Raw genomic sequence first — 21,946 nt, forward strand, 5'->3', positions numbered from 1 at the left:
GTCTTGGAGTATTTCTATTCGATGCTGTTTTTGCTGAGACATTTTAGGACTCTTGAATTGGTTATATACACTTCAAGTCTGGAACATTTTTATGTTATTTCTTTGATTAGTGTTTTTTGTAGACTTAATTTTTCTGATCTTCAGAGATGCCAATGATTCTTTTATTGTTCTTCAAACTCAACCCATAGTTCTTTGGTATGCTATTGCTTTCTTTCTAGGCATTTTCCAATATTCTGCTGTTTTCTGGAGGTTTCCTGAATCTCCACTTGGAGTTCACTGATTCTTTTTCTTCAGCTGCTATCACTTTGCAGCTGAGTAGTTCCACTTTTATTTCACCTACCAAGGTACCAAGTTCTCACACTTCTGATTATAGCTTTGTCATTTCCGCTCTCATACTTTCTTGTGCTTTATTGGCTACCTGAATCATAATTTCTTTTAGCTCATTAAGCATTACCGTTCTGGTGTGTCTATACTCATTTTCTGAGAACTTGCAGAGCTGATTGGTATTGGTAGAGACTTCCATGCTATTATCTTCTCTCATTGATCTTGGTAAACTTCTATGAGACTTCCTCATTGAGCCTGTGGTGCTCTGAGGATGAATATAAATTACCCCCATGAGTTCCCTGATGATTAAGTTGAATGTTGCTCTTTTCCTTCCCTGCTAGTCCTCACCCAGAGATATGCAGTGTGAGGTGTGATGAGTAGAGTTAGCCTGCAGTTGCTTGCACAACAGGGTATAAGGAGAGACAATTAACACAAGTGAATCACCTTCCAGGTCCAAAAAAGGCCTCAGGGCTACCGCCCAGAAGGTTGATTCACCTGATGATGAGCAAGCAAAGGATCTGGGTTGCAAATGTGAACCATCGTACTAAATTTTTAAAATAGTATCTAGAAAAACATCAGTTTATTTTAAACCTAAGCAGTTTTCATGAGATGCAAACCTTAAAAAATTCTGATCATTTTATTGGGATAAGTATAGGTTCTTGGGGACGAACACAAAAATAATTTACAAATACCCTGATTGCTGGGTTGGAGCGATAGCACAGCGGGTAGGGCGTTTGCCTTGCATGAGGTTGACCGGGTTCGATTCCTCCACCCCTCTTGGAAAGCCTGGCAAGATACCGAGGGTATCCTGCCCACATGGCAAAGCCTGGCAAACTACCTGTGACGTATTTGATATGCCAAAAACAGTAACAATAAGTCTCACAATGGAGATGTTACTGGGTCCCCTCGAGCAAATCGATGAACAAGAGGAGGACAGTGCTATAGTGCTATCCTGAATGCTGAGTTTATTAAAAAAAAAAAAAGGAAGGAGTGAAAGATATTGTTGAGCAGCCATGGGGACCAGTGTGCTGAAGTGAACTTAAGATGCTAGTTTTATTCCCTTTGGCAATGAAGAGGCAAATATTCAAAGGATGCATTGCAGATTGTCTTTCTCTGGGAAGCTCAAACTGTGTACTAGGAGTTGGGTTTTCACCTTTTTCCTCATTCTTTTATGACCAACTAGGGGCTGTCTTGCTGGTTCTTAGGATTGTCTATGCCCCCCTAAGGGAGAGCTCTGAGTCTGCAGTTAAGAGGACCGTGCTCATAGGCTTACTTGTGGATTAATAACTATATGCACAAAGGGACTTGGGGCTGTCAGGCTCATAGAAGACAGAAGAACTCTGGATCAGTCAGCTGTCAGCCCTTCTGTAAGTGGGCATTTTTGCTGGAGTTAGGAGAATTGGGGCCTCTGCCTGCCTAGATGCTTACTTCCTTTTTAGCAGGACAAGGCTTTTCTGTCCAGGAGATAATTTACTGTCCTTGTCAATTTGGCAGATAAAATGCTTAGGCCACTAAGTTCAAAGACTGCTAGGAAAGGCAGTGGGAAGTCAGTGTCTATAATTAACTAAGCCTTGCCTGAAAAATCTACAAATCTATCCAGGAAATATGCTACAAATAATCTTGTTCAATTTTAATGCATTTTAACATTTTAGATGAAGAAACTGTTCAATATATCTAAAATATAGATTCTAGTATTTCCTGATAGAAATACTTATATTAAATATTTTAGGATTAGAATAAAAAGAATATAAGTCAAGTTTCCAGTATTTTGGTAGATTTTTTTTTAAGAAATGAGGAAGTATGACAAAGATGGGAAGAGTAAAATAATTATAATGAAAAAATCAGTATTCACATAATAACTGTAAGAAAATTCAATGAATATATCACTATTGTATCATCAACCCAGCATTTATTATTTAACAGGATGAAGGAAATTACTTCTAAGTGCAGAATTAAAAAAAGCTTAAGAAATTGAATTTCATCTGATTAAACAAATGTGTGACCATGCTCATCTAAACTGTTTGGAGTTTTCACTGGTAAATGCTTGTTCATTTGAAAATGGTAAACAGTGAGACATGCTAAAAATTTGTAATAATACGTAAATAATATGCAGTGGTAAACAAAGGCAGCATTAGAGATCAGGGATAGAATATAGACAATGTGGTTACCGTTTAAGACTCTGAAGGACATTTTTATTGTTATATTATAGGTTTTCCAGACTTTTTAACAAATGCATTTTGTAGATTATACTTAACCATAAGCTGAAGGTAATTCTGGTGAAAAAAACGATTTTTTGCAGGTTAAAGGAAGCAATTCCATACCTACTAAGACATCAGTGAATTATTTGTTTCTTATGAATGTTTGTCAGAAAAGTGGAAACTGTACTGCTTTGCAAAAATCTGTGGTTTTGCCAAGTATGATCACAAGCATATGCATTCCTTTCCATATTTTGGAATTATTTTCTAATAGAGATCAAATTATTTTCTTGGGTTTTTGTATGCTTTCATCATTTGCTCAAATTAAACATACTTAAAAAATATTCCCAACTGTTACTATGTGTTAATATCACATCTTTTAGTTTCCATCCAACTTGAAATTTAGAAAGCATCAATTTATTAGAGGTGTATATTTATTTTCTTATTTACTCTAATTAGATCCTCTATTTTAAGTATTAATTAGGCCTTCTAGTTTAAAGCAATATTTTCTTTGTATATTCCAAAAATATTTCTGATTGCAAAATTCAATGTAAGTAACAATGAAGGAATGCTTTAATTCAATAGCAATAAAGTAACAATGCATCTATTATACTTCAGTCATTGTTATATTTAAAATGTTTTAAGATTGAAGAATATATTTTACAATGTAAATCTAAATAGAATATGTTACAATTGAGAATAAAGCACATTATTCTCACAAAGGAATTTCTTTTGTATTCATTGCCTTTTTACTAGTGTTTAGAGTAGTAATTTTACTAGTTCTTAGAGCGGTAACTGAGCATAACAATTTAATAAGAATATGTTAGTTGACTGAATGAAAATATCATTAAAAGAAATTGTCAAATTGCTTCTGTTGCATTTAATTTTATCTCACTATGATTCACCACTCTAATAGTTTTTGCCCTTTTACATTTGGGGACGATTTGTAATAATGGAGAGACTTGTTTTAATTTCATAATTTTAGAAGGGTTTATTGATATAATTTTGACTGACGAGGCCACATCAGAGTAACATTACAGCCTTGGTTTCTGAAACAAAATAATCTTTCTTTCAGGAACATGCATGGTTCATTTTAAGAACCTATGCTACTATAATTGGCATGCAGAATCTTACTCATTCTAAATAAAAAAGTGATAGTTTCCTCCTGGACAGAATTTATCACTCCTGTTCCATAGACTCCCTTCTATGTGCATGAATGTATTGGAGGAATTGGATGGGATTCCCTGCCCATCAGTAATCAAGTCTGCTTTCTCTGCACTTGGAGCAATGTCAGAAGACCATAAGGAGATCAAATTTCTAATGAATGTGCAGGTAGTGTAAGGAGATCAAAAAGCTCAATCACAAAAAAAATCTGAAAATAGTAAAGTTTGATTTTTTTGGTAAATAAGTATTACACAGATCATTTTTACTAAATAATTATGTACTCTCCTTTCTTGACCAATTCATTTCTTACTATACACATCACAATGAAAATAACTTTCTCCCAATATGAAACGATTCTAAATTTTCTTAAAGATTTTAAAGTATTATTTGTTAGCCTGACAGGCCCTTCTTAACACTTTTGATAAACTTTGCTAATCTCAAAAGAGTGTGTTGTTGTTGAAATAAATATTAGTAAAATAAGCTGAAATTTTATGAAAAGTTATAAGAAATGTATCACTGTCACTCTCACTGTCCTCCTGTTGTTCATTGATTGCTTGAGTGGGCCCAGTAACGTCTCCATTTTGAGACTCGTTGTTACTGTGTTTGGCATGTTGAATATGTCACGGGTAGCTTGCCAGGCTCTGCCGTGCGGGCGAGATACTCTCGGTAGCTTGCCGGGCTCTCCGAGAGGGGCGAAGGAATCGAACCCGGCTAGACCTGGCTGACTACGCACAAGGCAAATGCTCTACGGCTGTGCTATCGCTCCAGCCCAAGAAATGAATATAAATGACTATTTAGTTTTTGCTTTCATAGTTATTAAAATTTCTTTCAACTGGAAGGAAAATTAAATTTTGTTACTCAAGGGCGAGGATTGTTTACCCCACTCTATATACATATAGTGGGAACTCTATATACATATAGTGGGGGTTTATTTTAATTTATTAGTATTTTATTATTATTTGGCCATAACCATGAAATTCTCAGGGCTTACTTCAGGCTCTGCTTACTCCAGGCTTACTTCTGGAAGGGGGTGGGGGACCATGTGTGGTGCTGGGGATTGAACCCCATTTGACCGTGTGCAAGGTAGGCTGTCTACCCATTGTACTATCTTTCTGGACCATGTAGTGCAGACTTATGAACATGTTTTATAGCACAGCGGTAGGGCGTTTGCCTTGCACGCAGCCAACATGGCCAACCAGAGTTCGATTCCTCCGCTCCTCTCGGAGAGCCCCGCAAGCTACCGAGAGTATCTCGCCCACACGGCAGAGCCTGGCAAGCTATCCGTGATGTATTCGATATGCCAAAACAGTAACCACAAAGTCTCCAATGGGGATGTTACTGGGCCCGCTCGAGCAAATCGATGAACAACGGGAGGACAGTGACAGTGACAGTGACAGTCTTTATTTAATACTTTCAGTTACCTGTAAAAACATCCTTAACAGAGGTCGGTGTAAATATTAGTGACCCATGATTTGCCCATGGAGGTTTCTAATGAATCGAAAGCCTTTCTTTCTTTCTCTTTGACTTACAAATAAAATTCATTGAGATCAATCTCATTCTCCAATGTTTACAGGGTATAGAGAGCTTCAAGATTCTGGTGCTATAGCACCTCTAGATGTGTGAAAATCTTCCTGCCCTTTAATTTTTCCTTATATCAAGATCTTTCTAGCCCTTTTACATCAGTATATTTCTTCTTTTTAAACTTTTTAAATTGAATCACTGTGAGATAGACCATTACAAAGCTGTTCACAATTGGATTTCAGTCATACAGTGTTCCAATACCCATCCCTCCACCAGTGTCCCCAGGTTCCCTCCCATCACCTCCCACTCCCAACCCCCTGACTGCCTTATGGTAGGCACTTTTCTTCTCTCTCTCTCTCTCTCTCTCTCTCTCTCTCTCTCTCTCTCTCTCTCTCTCTCTTTCTCTTCTCTTCTCTTCTCTCTCTCTCTCTCTCTCTCTCTCTCTCCTTTTGGGCATTGTGGTTTGCAGTATCAATACTGAAAGGTTCTCAAGAATGTCTCTTACCTACTTTTAACCCTCAGATCAAGTAAGTTTTCTTTTCTGCAAAACAAAACTCCTTCAGGCCTAATTCTTGCAGTGCTTACAGATCTTATAATATTCTACTATAAAGCCCCTTCTTTCCTGGTAATAATCTATTAGAAGAAAGTATCTAGTTTCACATTTCCTTAATAATTTTGCATACATAAGCATGAAGATCTGAATTAACTTTGAGATCTTTTAAGAACTGTATTGAAGATTGTTATGAGGCACAGTTTTTTCCCCTCTTGGGTAAATAATTATCCTGCTCTGCTATATATGCTATATATGCATAAGTCTTTGTCCTTCTGGCAGGGAGGACACACCTGGCGATGCTCAGAGTTTATTCCTGGCTCTATGCTTAGGGATAACTCCTGGCTGTACGTGGAGGATTAGATGGGATGCTGGGAACTTGAACCCAGGTCAACCACACACAGGAAAACGTTATTCTATCTCCCCAACTCCTCTTTGTCCTATAGACTATGATGGGTTTAATGTTTTCTTCAACTTGATTAAATTTTAGACAAGTTTTTTCCCCTAACTATAGGTTCCTGATTTACATTTTCTTTAGGTAACCAATATTTGCAAAAATTTTCTCTACCTTTTGAGATACATCTCTAGCTTTTGCCAGTTTTGTAATCCAGGAATTTCTTTTTTAAGGTCTAGGAAGTCTTTCCTTTGTAATGTAATGTAATCACCAGAAAGGATGATGTTCCATATGTCTAGGTTTCTTTGGAAAAATCTAAGTAACCTTAGATAAGTGACAATTAGCAAACACAGATGCCTTAGTCTCCTCGAATATCTTCACTCCCGATATCTTCTAAAACTTTCCCAGAGCGTCTAACCTTTGCTGATCTGTTTCAGTGGATTCAAAGTCAATATTCTTCTTCTACTGCTGTAGTCTGACCCTTACTCTCAGCATTGGAGCAAACAACCCTAGCCTATTGAACTGTCCAGACCTTTTTTTTTTTTTTTCTTTTTCTTTTTTGCCTTTGCGTCATACCAGGCAATGTGCAGGGGTTACCTGCACTCAGGAATTACTCCTGGAGGTGCGTGGGGACCATATGGGATACTGGGAATCGAACCCCGGTTGGCTGCATGCAAGGCAGATACCCTACCCATTGTGCTATCACTCCAGCAGGTTTGATCTCCAGGGCTCTTTGGCATTAACATTTGTGACCACTTTGGTGTTACCTTACATGTATGTAGATCTGTATATAGTGATTTATTCAATAAAAGTAGTTTGCTCTTCATTATTGGTAGAGAAAAGGTTTTCTTTTTGCTGGCAACATTGGTTTATTTCCTTAAATCTTCATACTAGTCTCCCAGTGGCTGCATTAATACTTCATTTGTTCTAATTTTCATCTCAGGATAGCATTTATAGAAAATGAGCTCCCCTCACCTACTGCTTTTGTGTATTTAAAGCTTATTTTGGACTGTTTCTCAATTCCAAATACTTCAGAACCTTCCATTCCCTTCCTCTTTTGTTTCTCTTTGAATAGAAACTACCAGACAGTAAAAATATTTTTATTTTCTTTAAATATATGCTCTAGATTTACTGTTCTGCCTTTGAACATCATTAAAGGCTGTTGGGAAATTACATGTTTACCCCAATGCTTTTAACATCTCAAAAGCCCTTAGCTCTAAAGCTCCTTTTCAAATGACCAAATGCCCTCTGAGCTGCAGTTGGAATTATAGCATCTATCATGCTTTTCTGTGAATTCTTTAGCTTTGAAAACCCTGAAGTTTATTCTCTTATGAACTTGTGACTTTCAGCTTTCTGTGTACATTCTAGCTTTAAAAATTGCAGATCAGGAGTCCAGAGGCTTATTTTCTAGTTTGTTTTATCACTTGATGTTACAGCTTTTCTAATTCAATTTAGGTTACTTCACATTTGCATTTTTATCACTCATGAATGGTAATAATAGAGTACCACTAAAAAAAAAAACCTGAAGCAACAAAGTCAATAATGCTGTGTTGACTCTGACGTGTTGGTTTTTAAGTCTCCTTTTGTGGTTTCTTCTCAGTGCCTTAAAGATGCAGCCTCCCGCTGAATGACTGAGTGTATAAATTGGAAAGAAAATTGTTTGCTTCTTTGCTTTATATAATAATCCTCTAAATCACAGAAGGCATGCATACAAAAGCAATATTTAGAACACAATTTGTTTACAATATACAATAAAATATACTTTAAAATGACACTGGGGATCTTTGAGGTAATCTAAGGACATTTTCTTTTCTCTTTTTGACTAATAGGCATTAAATTAACATGCTAAACCCTGCACTATGAAAAAAAAATCAAGTGAAAAAAATTCTGGGAAATTCACACATCAATTGGCCAGAAAGAAGAGAGATCACCAATGGCAAAATAGCAAATGAAGTGTGAGATATGGATAGAATAGGACTAAGGAAAGAAACAAACCCAAACAGAGCCAGGACAGGGTGAAGTCTTTGTTCAGGGATAAATTTGTGACACAAGACAATGGCCTTGAAGACATAGGAGGTGTTGACCAGTCGTAAATAATGAAGAAGGGTATTCAAGATGAAATGAATAACATGTGTATGGGAGTATGATATAGTATATGTCAAGGGCCATTAAATAATGCATTCCTCTCTCTACCCACCTCATACATCCTCTACTGTGCTATGCATTAAGGATTGGAAAAACCAAGAGACCACCTAGTTCAAAGTAGATTTTAGTCTCGTCTAGAGAGGAGTATTTGAATAAAAGGAATAGAATGGCATCCAGGAGAAGCAAATGCCTAACTGAAACTCTTACCCTTCAGGTAACCTCTGTTCTTTAAATGTAATTATACAACATTGCAGTGAGAGGGGGTGTGGGAAGACCCAGTGAGAGAGAGAGAGAGAGAGAGAGAGAGAGAGAGAGAGAGAGAGAGAGAGAGAGAGAGAGGGAACTATGACCTCTTCACATATTTTTAAAAAAATCAGCACAAGGTATTAAAGACTCATCTTCATTCTTTCATGAATCAACAGTTTGTTCTGAGTGGTATCTATTGCATAAATAAATGTGCCACAGCCCGCCTATGTGTTTTCAGAACAGATTGTTTCCAGATTTGGTTTACAATGAGAAAAGCCTCTATAAACAGTTTCATGTAGTTACTTTGTAGATACCTGTTTTCATTCCTCTGGAATACATAGGTGTTGAATCATTGCCTCATCATGCCTGGTTCTGTAAGAACTTATCAAACACTATTTCTAAATGGCTGTAGCATTGTGTTTGTCCACAATATTTGAGAGATTCAGTATTCCACATACATGCCAATTTTTAATTTTTTTTAATTGTATGAGTCACTTAAGCATTCTAAGGGATGTGCAATATGACTAATTGTAATTTCAATTGTATTTTCCTGATTGTGATTATTAGTGAATTTTAAGTGTTTGTTTTTTTTTTCTTTTTTCTTTAAGTGTTTGCTTTGCTGATGAACTATTTATTGTTCCTTCTTCATGTGCTCTGTGCTCTGTGTTAAAGGTTTACAAGTCTGGTTACGTATTAAAACACGTTTGCACTTTCACTTGGGACTCACACTAATTTTATTATTAGTGTTGCTTTTCTGTTATTGATGTTTTATATAAAATGACACTATTGGTAACTTTTTAAGTAGCAAGTGGTCCTCCACTGCGGTTTCACATCACCTGTTACAGCATAAATTGCTCGGGCTCCATCCCAGTTTCTCATTCAGTGTGTCCAAGCTAGAGGAACTGTGTTTCTGTGGCAATCTTCATTTCTATAGGTAAATTTCTTTGCTGTGACACTGATGATACAGGGCAGATGCCTGGAGGAACCACAAGCCAAAGTGCCCCGCTTCCTCACAGACATCAGACTCTTTCAAGCCTTTCTTTGTGGCAGTGATCCAGTCTTTCTGTCATCCAACTGAATGCCATTCAACTCTTGTTTTGCTCACACAGGAAATTAATTTTTATTCATTAAGAATTAGTTCAAATTTCATAATTTCATTAAGTCTGTTCAGAATCACATATATCATTTCAGTTCCCCTACTCTTGTCATGATTCATGCAATGATTGACCCCATCACACCTTTATCAAGTATACATCACTCTGTTATACATTACTGTCGATTTGCTCAAGTGGGCACCAGTAACATCTCTATCGCGAGACTTGTCGTTACTGTGTTTGGCATATCCAATATGCCATGGGGAGCTTGCCAGGCTCTGTCGTGTGGGCGGGATACTCTCGGTAGCTTGCTGGGCTCTCTGAGAGGGACCGAGGAATCAAACCTGGGTCGGCTGCATGCAAGGCAAATACTCTACCTGCTGTGCTATCTCTCCAGCCCAAAGTATACATATAAATATATACATTTATGTAAATATATAAATTTAATGGGGGGCTGGGCCAAACCTGGAAGTATTCAGGTGTTACTCCTATGTCCTCAGGTATTATTCCTTGTAATGCTCAGGATATATACAGTACTAGGATTCTTTTTTTAGGGGGGGGTCACACCTGGTGTGCTTAGGAATCATTCTTGGTGGACTTAGGGGAGCAAATGGGGTGTCAGATTTCAAACCCAGGTGAGCAGCCTGCAAGGCAAATGCCCAACCTGTTGTACTATCTCACTGGTACTAGGGATTCTCACTGGGCTGACCACATGAAGGCAAGTGCCTTGCTTTCTGTATTATTTCTCCAGTCCCGTGTGTATGTTTATTAGTTTTGACTGCACCATGTATGTCTTTTTAAAATGAGGAATCACGGGGGCTGGAGAGATAGCACAGCAGGTAGGGCGTTTGCCTTGCACCCAGCTGACCTGGGTTTAATTCCCAGCATCCCATATGGTCCCCTGAGCACCACCAGGAGTAATTCCTGAGTTCAGAGCCAGGAGTAACCCCTGTGCATTGCCAGGTGTGACGCAAAAAATAAAATGAGAAATCACTGGTTTTATAAAGACATATTATTTGCCAAATATAAGCAACTAGATAATATATGACTCATTTCTGAATTTCCACTATTTAATTAACTTATTTTTAGTTGTGTTTTAATAACTAGTGAATGTTTGGGTAAATAAAGAAACATGATTTATAAGAGTTTTCACAAACTCCGATGGTTTAACACCACAATCGATCACCTGCTTTTAAATTGGCTGCTAGATCCCATGAGTAAGAGGGCAAATATGTAGCAGAAAGTAAAATAAAAGTCATATATCATTACAGTATGTTATTATCTTTTTTTTAGCAGTGTCTTGAGAATGGGGCTTAAAAAGGAATTTTTTGGTTGAACAAGCCAGCAAGTAGACAATGAAAGAAAAACTTAAGAATTGAGGATCATTTTAGATTATTATGTGTGTTTCTTGAATACTTATTATCAAATAAAAGGATTTTATTGAAACAAATTTGACTTTCCAGAGACCTTGAAGACACACAGTTCCAAATAAGGATTATATAGCCATAAATTTTGAAGTGTTACTTTTGAAGTGCTTCACTTACAAAATGAGATACTACCTTAAAGACAACAGTAGCGGCAATCTACTCTCTAACTATGTTCAGTTCATAAGTTCCAGTTACAAGAGCTCTTGAGGAATGTATTATGCTTCCAGTTTTACACTGGACAACACAGAAACTAAAAGAACTTGTTAAAGTCCAATATGTAAATGTATTTCTCTGAGGCTTGGCAGATGAAATATAGAACATGTAACTCAATTTAAATTTTATATAAATAATGTTTTTTCTGGTTATACTTATCTTTCATGTAATATTTAGAAAATATTATTAATATTTCATGTAATGATTAGAAAACTGTGTAAACTCACACAAAAGAGGGGGCACAGCACACACAGCGGCGGTGGCTCTATCTCTCCCGCCACCCGCGTTTGGTAGTCTCACCCTTCTCCCACCCCGGAGAGGTCGATGGCGATGGTCAGGCAGAGGAAGGAACGAGGGCCAGGCTGGTAGGTATTAGTCATAGTTTATTCTGATTCTCTCCTCATCTCTCCTTCTGTCTCTGCCCCCTGCCCAATCTACAGTCTCCTTATATCTCTCTCCAAGAGGAATTGGGGGAACAATTACATAGGTGCGGTCACAATCAATAGGGGTAGAGATCAACAGGGGTAGAAATCTTAGCCTCAGGGAAGGCCGCTCCTAGGACAGATCCTTCCTCAGCAGGAGGACCCACCCTAGAGCATAATCCCATGGGCGTGCCTCTCCTCTCCTTGTCCGACAAGCATATAAGAATATAATATAAATCATTTTGTATGGATACAGTAAGAAATATCTTAAACTTATAGAATTGCTCTCCTAGGGCCATCTCGATCTCAGACTACGGTGCTCAGGCCAGATAGTCTTTCCCACCCCTAGCAGGATCCTAGTCTTGTCGTTACCTTTGGATCATGACAGCATTTGTCCATGATCAAACTCTTAACTTATAGTTAAGAATCGTGGCACTTTGGCCTGGCCCATTTTGCTGCCAGGGTAGCTCACCGCTTGCCCTGGGTCCATTCAGTCCCTCGTCGGGACCCTGCTTTTGGGGTGCTAGGAACTAAGGGCAACTGAGGTTTAAGTCGAGAAAGCAGATACCCGGGAGTGAAGGCCAATCAAATCCTAAGTTACAAAGCATAATATTAACGGTCTTTCTGTATCTATACAAAAAGGATATTACTTTAAACTGTTCATAAGGCATAAGGAGAGGAGAAAGGCAATATTTCACTTATACATATAAAATCATAGATTTCTGGGAAACTGATCTTACAAATTAACAAAGTCTGATTAAGGGGAAAGCTGATTAACTGGGTGGGAAGGAGAGCATAGGGAAGACTGTTTACATGTTTACATGTAAACACAATGGAAGTGCAAGTGCTTCAGGAGCACTGTGATGGGTGTAACCAGATTGATGGGTGTAACCAGATAAACCTAAGCTTCTTGAAGGACAAAGCAATGTTACCCAACAGAAAACCATTCACTGCTTATATGAAATTCAAATTTAAATGTGGAAGTTGTACTTTAATTTATTAAATCTGAAAATCTGCTGCTGACTCTACAACCATGTGCATCAGAACAGTAGGTTGCAAAGTATCTTAAATGACTTATTTATGTGGGAAATTCTCGATTTTCTTAAATGAAAGTATATTAAGATAAATACCATACCTTCAGCACAGCATCAAAACTCTTAATAAAACGGAGGAGTTCTACCTTCCTATTCTCCACATTTAGGAGTAAAAAGCAAGACCCAGAGGGAGGCAGGAATTTAATGGGGTGTGTCTGGAGGCCAGAATGCTTTTGGGTGAGAGGGAGAGAACTAAGAGCCAAGTGAGAGAGGAAACAGGCGTGAGATGGGTAGAGCTTTGGAGATAGCTGTCAGGTCACGTGTTTCCTTGCCGAGGGAGGTGTGGAGCGAGTAAACAGAGATAGGTTACTTAGCTTAAGTGCTCTCCATGAATGCAAAAGGGAAAGTGAGAAAATGAAAGACTTAAACCAATCACTTACATGCTCTTACTGTTGTAATGTGGACTGCCCTATATAATTATATTGTATTTATAGGCTATTTCTTTGCATCATAAAGTGAAACCTGTCAACATAAATATAGCAGAAAGCCCTGGAGATCAAACCTGCAATGGTCAGTCTTAGCAGGATAGCAGGGCATACTGTTCAGAGGACAGGGCCAAGGCCACGGGGGGGGGGGGGGTCATTACAAACGTTTACGCAACTGCTCATGCATCTTCTTTTCTTGATGGTGCTTTTCTGGCCTCAGATTTCGAGCTCAGGGTCTCACAGCCAACTTGGGGTTTTGGAGAACAGCATCGATCGCTTAATTCTGACGTGGGCCCTGCCTGAGGGGACTCTGTTCTAGTTGCGTCCAGTAGGGGCTGCATCTTTGGGTACTTAAGACACGATTCAAATCTCTACGGCTATCGGAAGAGGAATGTTCTCTCGCCAAAGGAATAGCAAAAGTTGTGACAAAAATACTGTGACAAAATTTTTGTTGTGGGAGGAGGTAGTGGGCAGCCTGAGTAGGCAGCAGGAAGAACACATAGTCAGACAAGTTTTTTTTTTCTCTTTTTGGGTCATGCACAGCGATATTCAGGGGTTACTCCTAGCTCTGCACTCAGGAATTACTCCTGGCAGTGTTCGGGGACCATATGGAATGCTGGGAATCGAACCCGGATTGGCGCTGTGCAAGGCAAACGCCCTACCTGCTGTGCTATCACTTGAGCCCCAGTCAGACCAAGTTTTTTTTGTTTTTGTTTTTTGGGTCACACCTAGCAATGCTCAGGGATTACTCCTGGTTCTGCACTTAGGAATTACTCCTGGTGGAGCTTGGGGGATCATATGGGATGCTGAGAATCAAACCTGGGTCGGCCGCGTGCAAGGAAAAACCCTACCTGCTGTGCTATTGCTCCAGCCCCTCAGACCAAGTTTTAAGTATAAAAGATACAATTTCTGGGAACCTCTGGAAACATTGGGGGATACTAAGGGGAGAACAGCGACTGCAGTTATTCAGGGGTTGATATGAAGCTAGTACATCTTAATTACTAACATATAGTTATCACCTAGTTTATATCACCAGATATACCATATCTGGATTAGGGTTAAACCATTAAAATCAAAAGCAATCATAAAAGAAATAGAAGAATATGAATGCCCTTCAACAAAAACACAAACTTCACAAAATTTTAGATGAATCTCCGTGCCAGGATGTGAATTTTAGAGATTCTCTAAAGCAGTCCTCTGTCAGGCACATATGACTATCACCCCGATGAATGATAAACTGAGAACACAGGTCAGTAGCTTCCACTGAGTCATGGAGATTTGAATTGTGACTCACAGATGTCTGGCAAAGCAGAAATCGGCAAATTTTTAGGGAAAGTTTACAGGCATAAACTAGGGAGAATTCTTTACATAAAATAGTAACCAAATCAGGAAAAGATGCTAAGAAGAGCCAATTTCAAATTTAATAGAATGAATACTAGACGCACAGAATCAGAGCTTCTGAAGAGGTAGGATTCCAGGGTGGAAAGTTAGACCAAAGATGTATGTCTTTTACCTTTGCTTCACATGAAAGGCTTCATCATATCACATTTTCATTGGAATGACTTGGCCAATTAGCTGTCATGGCTGTTTGGGCATCAATAACACGTAACCCAAAGCAGGTTGCTTTTAGGACATATGTACTATTATGAACAAAACTATGAATAGGGATTTTCTGTATGCTATGCTCCCAGTCTATGTTCTCAGGAGGAAAGGGAAGATAGTGTACAATGGATTGAACTTTGCTCAATGCAAGGTTAAAATCTACAATGAAAAAGAAGACAAACAGGATAAGTAATCATGTTCTTAATTTCTGAGTAATTTCTGCTTCGAGGTTTTGTTAGGGCTGTGGACCAAGTTCTTGTCTCTTACCCAGTATTCAGCTTATTGAGCATAATAGAAAGAGATAGAAGCATAATTAACATTGAAAAACATGTAGGTGGAAGATTTTGTTGGGAAAGGAGCAGATATCTATAAAAAAAAAGTACATTTCTGGTTTTGTTTGTAAAGACTGAGATATTGGTCAATATTTTATTGGCGTTCCAAAATGGTTTCCGTTTCCCTCTATGTGGTTGGATTTTAGCCCATATCTATGTACAGAAAATTCAGCTAACTTGTAAGCTCAGAGTGACCTACCACTTTACTGGTTTGTTAAATGCTAGAAGATGCATTATAATTGTCCATTCAGCTTGAGTGTCTAAGTCTTACACAATTTTGTAAGGTGATTCTACAGTGGATTTTTACTGATTTGAGCAATTTGACTGTAGTCAGCAAAAGAACAGTAATTTCAAGTCAAATTCAAAAGAGTGCAAGTTCTCTTTAATCTATTAATATGTTTAGCTTGTTCAGAGTTTCCTTTTGGAATTGATGGTTTAGCTCTGTAGTTGCAAATCTCAATTTGATAAAAGTACAGATTCCTGGGCTCTTCCCCAGAAAATCTATATCAGTATTTATAGCAAGTGTCTTAGGTATTTGGAGGTAAGTTAATCAACAATTTGGCTTTAGAGAGCTCTGTACTGGCCTCTCAGGTACCACACACATTTGATAATCTAGCTAGATATCTTTCCTCTTATAATTAGGGGAGTTTTCTTCCCCTTTTAAATTATCTGGGTACTAAACTTCTTCATATCATAACTTCATATGTAATACTAGTTTGCCTTTGATTATGTTATTTTTTATAAAACAGATTGCAACTTTGTATATAAAACAAAGGAAAAAATTTGAAAGGTAATATCTTACTTTTGAAGTTCCTGGTAGTTTATAAAAATTTATTGATTGTTTATTCATGCCCCCCTATTTATTTACCTAGCATGAGAAATGCCTAATATATTTTGCATATTAAATATACTTTCCATTACTATATGAAAGTATATGTGTTTTCATGTTTCTATGATTTGGGAATAATAAAGAATGATTTGAAAGTGATTTCTCAAATTAGCACAGGCTGTTCCTATAACTTGGCTAGCTATGAGGTAAAATTCTAACCCTACATTTTTCATGTTTTTTTTTAAATTGAGCATCCCAGTTAAAATCTACATCTCTCATGTAGTTCTTACCATAATATATTGCTTGAATTTATTGTCTGCGGTCCTTATCTTCAATTAATTTATAGCCTTGAGAGAAGAAATATGATTTCTCTTCTTTGTTGCTATAGCAAAAATCTCAGACTCTGCATTTTGGCCAATCAAACCAATCAACCAATATTTGCTAATGGACGGATTTAGAAATAAGAGTGCGGTAGTGCTTTGATGGCGTGCTACAGCATATCAATATAAAGTTCACTTTTAGTTTTTTATTTCATTAATTTTATTTTATTTTTTCAATTTTTATTGAGGCACCGTGATTTACAATACTGTTGATAGAGTTTCATGCATACAGTGTTCCAACAACCCCTCTCCACAGAGTGTCAACATCCTTCCACCAATGACCCAGGGACCCTTCTCATTGGTTAATGAATTACTCATTTTTATACACAAATAAAATATATAGACTTAAATTATTGGAGAATCACAGATTTTTTTTTGCCATAGCTAACTTCTTATAAATTGTCACGTCCCAGTTTGTTATTTTTTACATGAAAAAAACAAGTTTTCCATCTATACTGTATTAAGATGCTTGAGAAAAAAAAACATTTACTTACATGTTTTAACATACAAAGCAATTGTCTTAGTAATCCACATTTTAATCATTTGCCACATGTACTAGACACCCATTAGGTGAATGCGTTGCTTTATGGAAATCAATTTTCTTAACTGGATACTTATAACTTATAGACAACCAGTGCTCATGCCTTTAGATTCCCAAATGGTCCACAAGGATGGCTATGACTTTAATGTGTCCCATCAATTCATTTTGCTGTATCAATTTTGCTTCAGACTCATTGTGTTGCTCGTTCATTTAATTTCTTTCTTTTTTGAATGGCATGCACATTTTCTTTAGAATGACTAGATATATGGCTACCAATTTTTGATTTTGATCTCTACTGTGTGTACTAAACCTGATTGGAGGACTGGGAAGATATCTCAGAAGAGGAGCACATGCTTGCATGTGTGAGGCTCTGAGTTCCGACCCGGGAACCACATGGTTGCCTAAGCATTGCCTGAATGTGCATCTGTTTCCACTCCAGGGCACTAGCACATCACATCCCAAAGGTCCAAACACCTTTCCTGCCCAGCTCTGCTGCCCCAGTGTCCCTGGAAGTGGCTCCTAGGTTCCTGGGTGCAGTTTGGAAGCCCTACCACATTAAAACATATGAAAACAAAATTATATACTACCTTGCTGCATTTATTTTATTCAATGACCTTCATTATGGCCAAAAAATAAAACCAGAATATTTATGCTTTTACTTTTTATTCTGAAAACCAAATGTAATCTGCCTTATGTAGTCTGGAAAAGACAGTGGACACCAGATCAGATAATTTTCTCTTGATCAGTCACTGGGTGAAGCTTCTCAATTTAGGTTCACATTGCAAAGACTGTGTAAAACTCATCCTCCTCAAACGAGTCTTAGAGTCAAAAGGAGATATTAGCAGTAGGATTTATTCCATTAGATTCTCTACGCCACTAATTACACCATAAAGGTTGGAAGAGAAAGACAGAGTCCTTCTAAATAGCAATAGTCTTTATCATTTACTTTCTGCATATTTGGGACATAAAACAAATACCATGGTTCGGATTAATTCTCTTGGATGCATGACTAGCCAGCTCTCGTTTCTTCAGAAATGGTATTTCTGGAACACAGACTTGCTTAGAGGGAAGATCACACAAAATGAATTTTAGAATTGTTTTTTATCAAACTGTACTATTTTGCAAATAAGACAGCTGAGATTCAAAGAAGTTATCTAAGATGATTCATTCAACTGACTTGTGGAGTGACTAGTCTGTACTACAATTGTCCACAATATCATCTCCTGAATTTTAACTGTCTTATACTTTTACTTCTATCTAATATCTGGAATGATTTTAAAATACCCATGTAGATGATACTTTTTTGCTTCTGATCCTCTCTGTTCCTAGAATTCTTCATATGTGGTCACCTTGGTTCTGTTCTTTCTTCCATCACTTCTTTCTGTGGATCTCTTATGTCCTTTCACCTCAAAAACACCTCAATCTCAAGGTCTAACTCTTACGTTTCTCTTATTCATTTCATTTTCCTTTTTCTGTTCATTAAGGATAATAGAATTTAATTTCCCTCTTATGCCTCTATTTTTTTTCTTCTCAATTCCTTCCCTTATGTTACCTTTTTTTCTATGATCCACGAAAATGAGCTCTCTTTCTATAAATATCCTCAACTCTGTCGTCTTTCTTTGCACTTATCTGACAAAAATACAATTCTAAATTTGTTATTTTTTCTATGCTTACATCAGAATTGATAAAAGTCAATGAAGAAAATTTCATATCTAGGTTGATAGATAACTGCCTTAACAGTGACTCTCAGTATAGTGCTCAGTATTGTTTAATCATATACAACAATCTGTGTTTTTACAAGTTTTTCTGGCTATTATTTACTTTCAGGTGTCAATCAGTGTGCTGTTAAATACTGGTCTCTGACTTGAACTGGCCATTAACTTTCTTGATTTGCTTTCCAAATTAGTGGTTTTCTATTTTTTCATAATATTTTCCTCAAATATCACTTCAAGTCTGTCATGTTACCTCTCTAAGAGAGACCATACTCAAACTACCTCAAACACCTGACACCAAATCCTCAGATGTAAGTACAGATAGTAGAATGGAAGGGAGTCTCTCATGAGAAAAGTATGTGCATCAGATTTATTCTCTTTAACCTTTGGGAATCTCTCCTTTTCTCCCTCTCTTCTGGAGTCTATCAAACACCATCAAAATTTATATTCAGACACTTGGGGGGATTTTAATTTGAAGTGTGATAAAAGCATTGTAGGGCTTTAAGCAAGGGAACAGCAGCATTTAATGCATAATTTATAGAGACATCCTTCTGCATGGAGAATGGATTGCACTGGCGGAAGCAAGAAAAGAAGTTTAGCTGTAATTGAGGATGAAGCTAGCTTTGAGCTATGATTTGGAGGTACAGTTATACACTAGGGTGAAAGGATTCAAAGGTAGTTCCAGTCTTGATACATAGCAGTGTGAATGCTAATGCTGTTTAACAGAATGGGAAAGAACTTGGAGGAAATAAAATGCTTAGAAATATCAGGAATGATTTATGCATGTTTTAAATTTTAATTACTTATTAGAGACCTATTAAGAGATTGCCAGTTAAATACTTTCACTTTAGAATCCCTGGATTCTAAAGTAAAACAGAAATAGGAATATAGATTGAGAAATTTAAGACTTGTAAGTAATGTTTAAAGCTCTTCCATTTGATGATAAGATCACCTTTATCATCAAAATGTAAAGCAAAGTGTATAGAAAGAGAAGTGGGAATATAAGAGCCTTCTAGCTCAGAAAATGAGATTGAACAAATGGCAAGATTTGGAGCCAAATTCTGCCCCACAACTAAGCTACAATAAAAACCATGAGGTAACCCGTTGGAAATCTTGAGAAGAGTACTCACAACAAAATGGTGACAAAAAGTCTGATTTAGGATTGGTTGCAAAAATTCCATAGCTGAATTGAATTATTAGTGAAAGAGAAGCTGAAAATATTATTATCTATTTGAGTCTTTATGGAACAGAGTCCAGAAATCAAAAACAATTCTACAAACAGAAACTAAACTCCTCAAATTGGTGTAGGACTTTGTCAAACTAAAGGTGATTGCTAAAGACTCACATTTGAAAAGTTTAAATGAATGTGTGATAAAACTTAAAATGAGTAGGGACACCAAAATCAATACAGAGTTCTATAAATGGAACTGCTATTAGAATTGTCACAAAACAAGAATCACTTTGACAAATCAGTTACGTTATTAGAAGTAATATAAAGTATAATATTACTTTGGATAAGTTGTTATGAATATTATGAGTTCAGAAATATTTTAGAATTGGCAACACACACTGCCTTTTATTATTTTTATTGGTTAATTCCTTTAAGACAATATATTAAATTTCATGGTTGATAAAATATAAGAAATCGTGTTCTCATCCGCATATATTTTCCAAGTCCTTGGTGTGGTTCTGTGGGAAAGGGCCCCTGAAGTGAGTACTAAAACTATCACAACATTGGAAAAAATAGAACGTGAAGAATAAAAGGTCAGCCAAATCACCAAGTTGCAAAAACTGATTATCAGGTATACTGAAAATGAACTGGCTGTATACCAAATGGTCATCTTAGAGCGCACGCCGTAGAAATATAGGCAACTCACACAAATGAGTATCAGAATTATTAAACAAAAGAGGAGCCATCTATTTCCCAGCCATTTGGAATGTTGAGTTCTCTTGTAATTGCACACTCAAGATTCCTTTCATGAGAAAGCATTCGGGAAAGAGAATCTTTCATTGGAGGCTTTTACTATACCAAATATCAGAGAGAACATCTTTATTGTTCATTTATTTATTCCCTCATGTTCTGTCAAAAACATATCAAGCACTTATTTTACGCAAAGCACTGTTTTAATATATATGCTGACTTAAATATATGCATATAAGAAATCTTCATTTTAGAATTAATTAGCTGTCGATATGCTGGTGCTGTTACTCAAGCATGTGGACACCAAATGTTTAGTTCCTACCAGCGCGTGACCCCCATCTTCCTCGAAGTCCTCCTCTATCCCATCAGTCATCTCTTCACCATCCGCGTCCGGCCCTCCTTCAGCCGGCTCCTCCGTGGAGTGATCTGCGTTCTCCGACACGCTTTCTTCTTGGATCAGCTCTACCGTCTCTTCCAACTGCTTCTTCTGAGCTTCTGGGAGGGAAAAAGCACGTGACTTAGGTTGCTCCAGAGTCGATGGACAAAGCAAGAACAAACTAGCTAATGAAAAGTTAACTCTTGGTACTATGAAGGGTATGAGAATTAAATAGCAATGTGGTTCAGTCTAACGTATTCAGTCTTATAAATTGTGTATTGATGTGTATTTACATGGAAGCATATTTATTTTATAGAGGAGTTAGCAAACATTAGTAAATCCAGATGGTACTAGTATGCCAAAAAGGAATTACGTAAATGAAAAAATGAATGTGAGCACGTATATACACACACACACACACACACACACACAATCATAATAAAGAAATTCTGAGGAAAAAATACAGCAAAAACAAAGGGAAAATATCAGATGAAACATTACTTTTCATTGGAAGGTGGAGTATGAAAACATTCATCATCAATTTCGAACCTTAGTAAAAACAGAAAGCCTCTGAGGAAAAATCAAGTAACTAATGTTCAGGATATGGAGTAGTCAATCAAAATGCAAAACCGACAGTGTTTTGCGAAAAACAAATGAAGAAATGAAGTGACATTATGTATTAATCTAACTCTTTAATTACCAGGGATTGCATATTCAATTTATAGAAATTTGCCCAAATGGAAATTATGCAAACACCAAAGCAATTATTGTTCCCGTGGCTGGCTTTCATCTCCTTCCAAATATCAGAATTTGTTGGGTACTAAATAAAGGGCTCATTTTAGGCATCTCATTCTCTAGTTTATTCCCAGGTATCTGTGAAGTTTATAATTTTTTTTATCATTGTTATTTCATCAAATATTTATTTTCTTCAAAAGTGCTACACTTTAAGATTGTATACTTATATTTTATGTCATTCAGATTAGTGAATAGATTACAAATATATTGAAGTATTTATTCTGTTTTAATAATGTGGATCTAA

The 21,946-nt window shown here is 37.0% G+C and overlaps 1 protein-coding gene across 7 annotated transcripts in view; it reads right to left on the bottom strand.

Moving 5' to 3' along the window:
- RALYL (RALY RNA binding protein like) overlaps positions 1-21,946 on the bottom strand; it is a 721,318-nt gene that overhangs the window by 20,506 nt on the left and 678,866 nt on the right. For all 7 annotated transcript variants that reach the window (XM_056110847.1, XM_056110839.1, XM_056110824.1 and 4 more), the window contains one exon: positions 20,854-21,026. In XM_056110847.1, coding sequence (XP_055966822.1) covers positions 20,854-21,026 — 173 coding nt within the window. The remainder of the gene's footprint in view (positions 1-20,853; positions 21,027-21,946) is intronic.

This window comes from Sorex fumeus, unplaced genomic scaffold (assembly GCF_029834395.1).
Source record: "Sorex fumeus unplaced genomic scaffold, SorFum_2.1 ptg000002l, whole genome shotgun sequence".
NCBI classification, from domain to species: Eukaryota; Metazoa; Chordata; class Mammalia; order Eulipotyphla; family Soricidae; genus Sorex; species Sorex fumeus.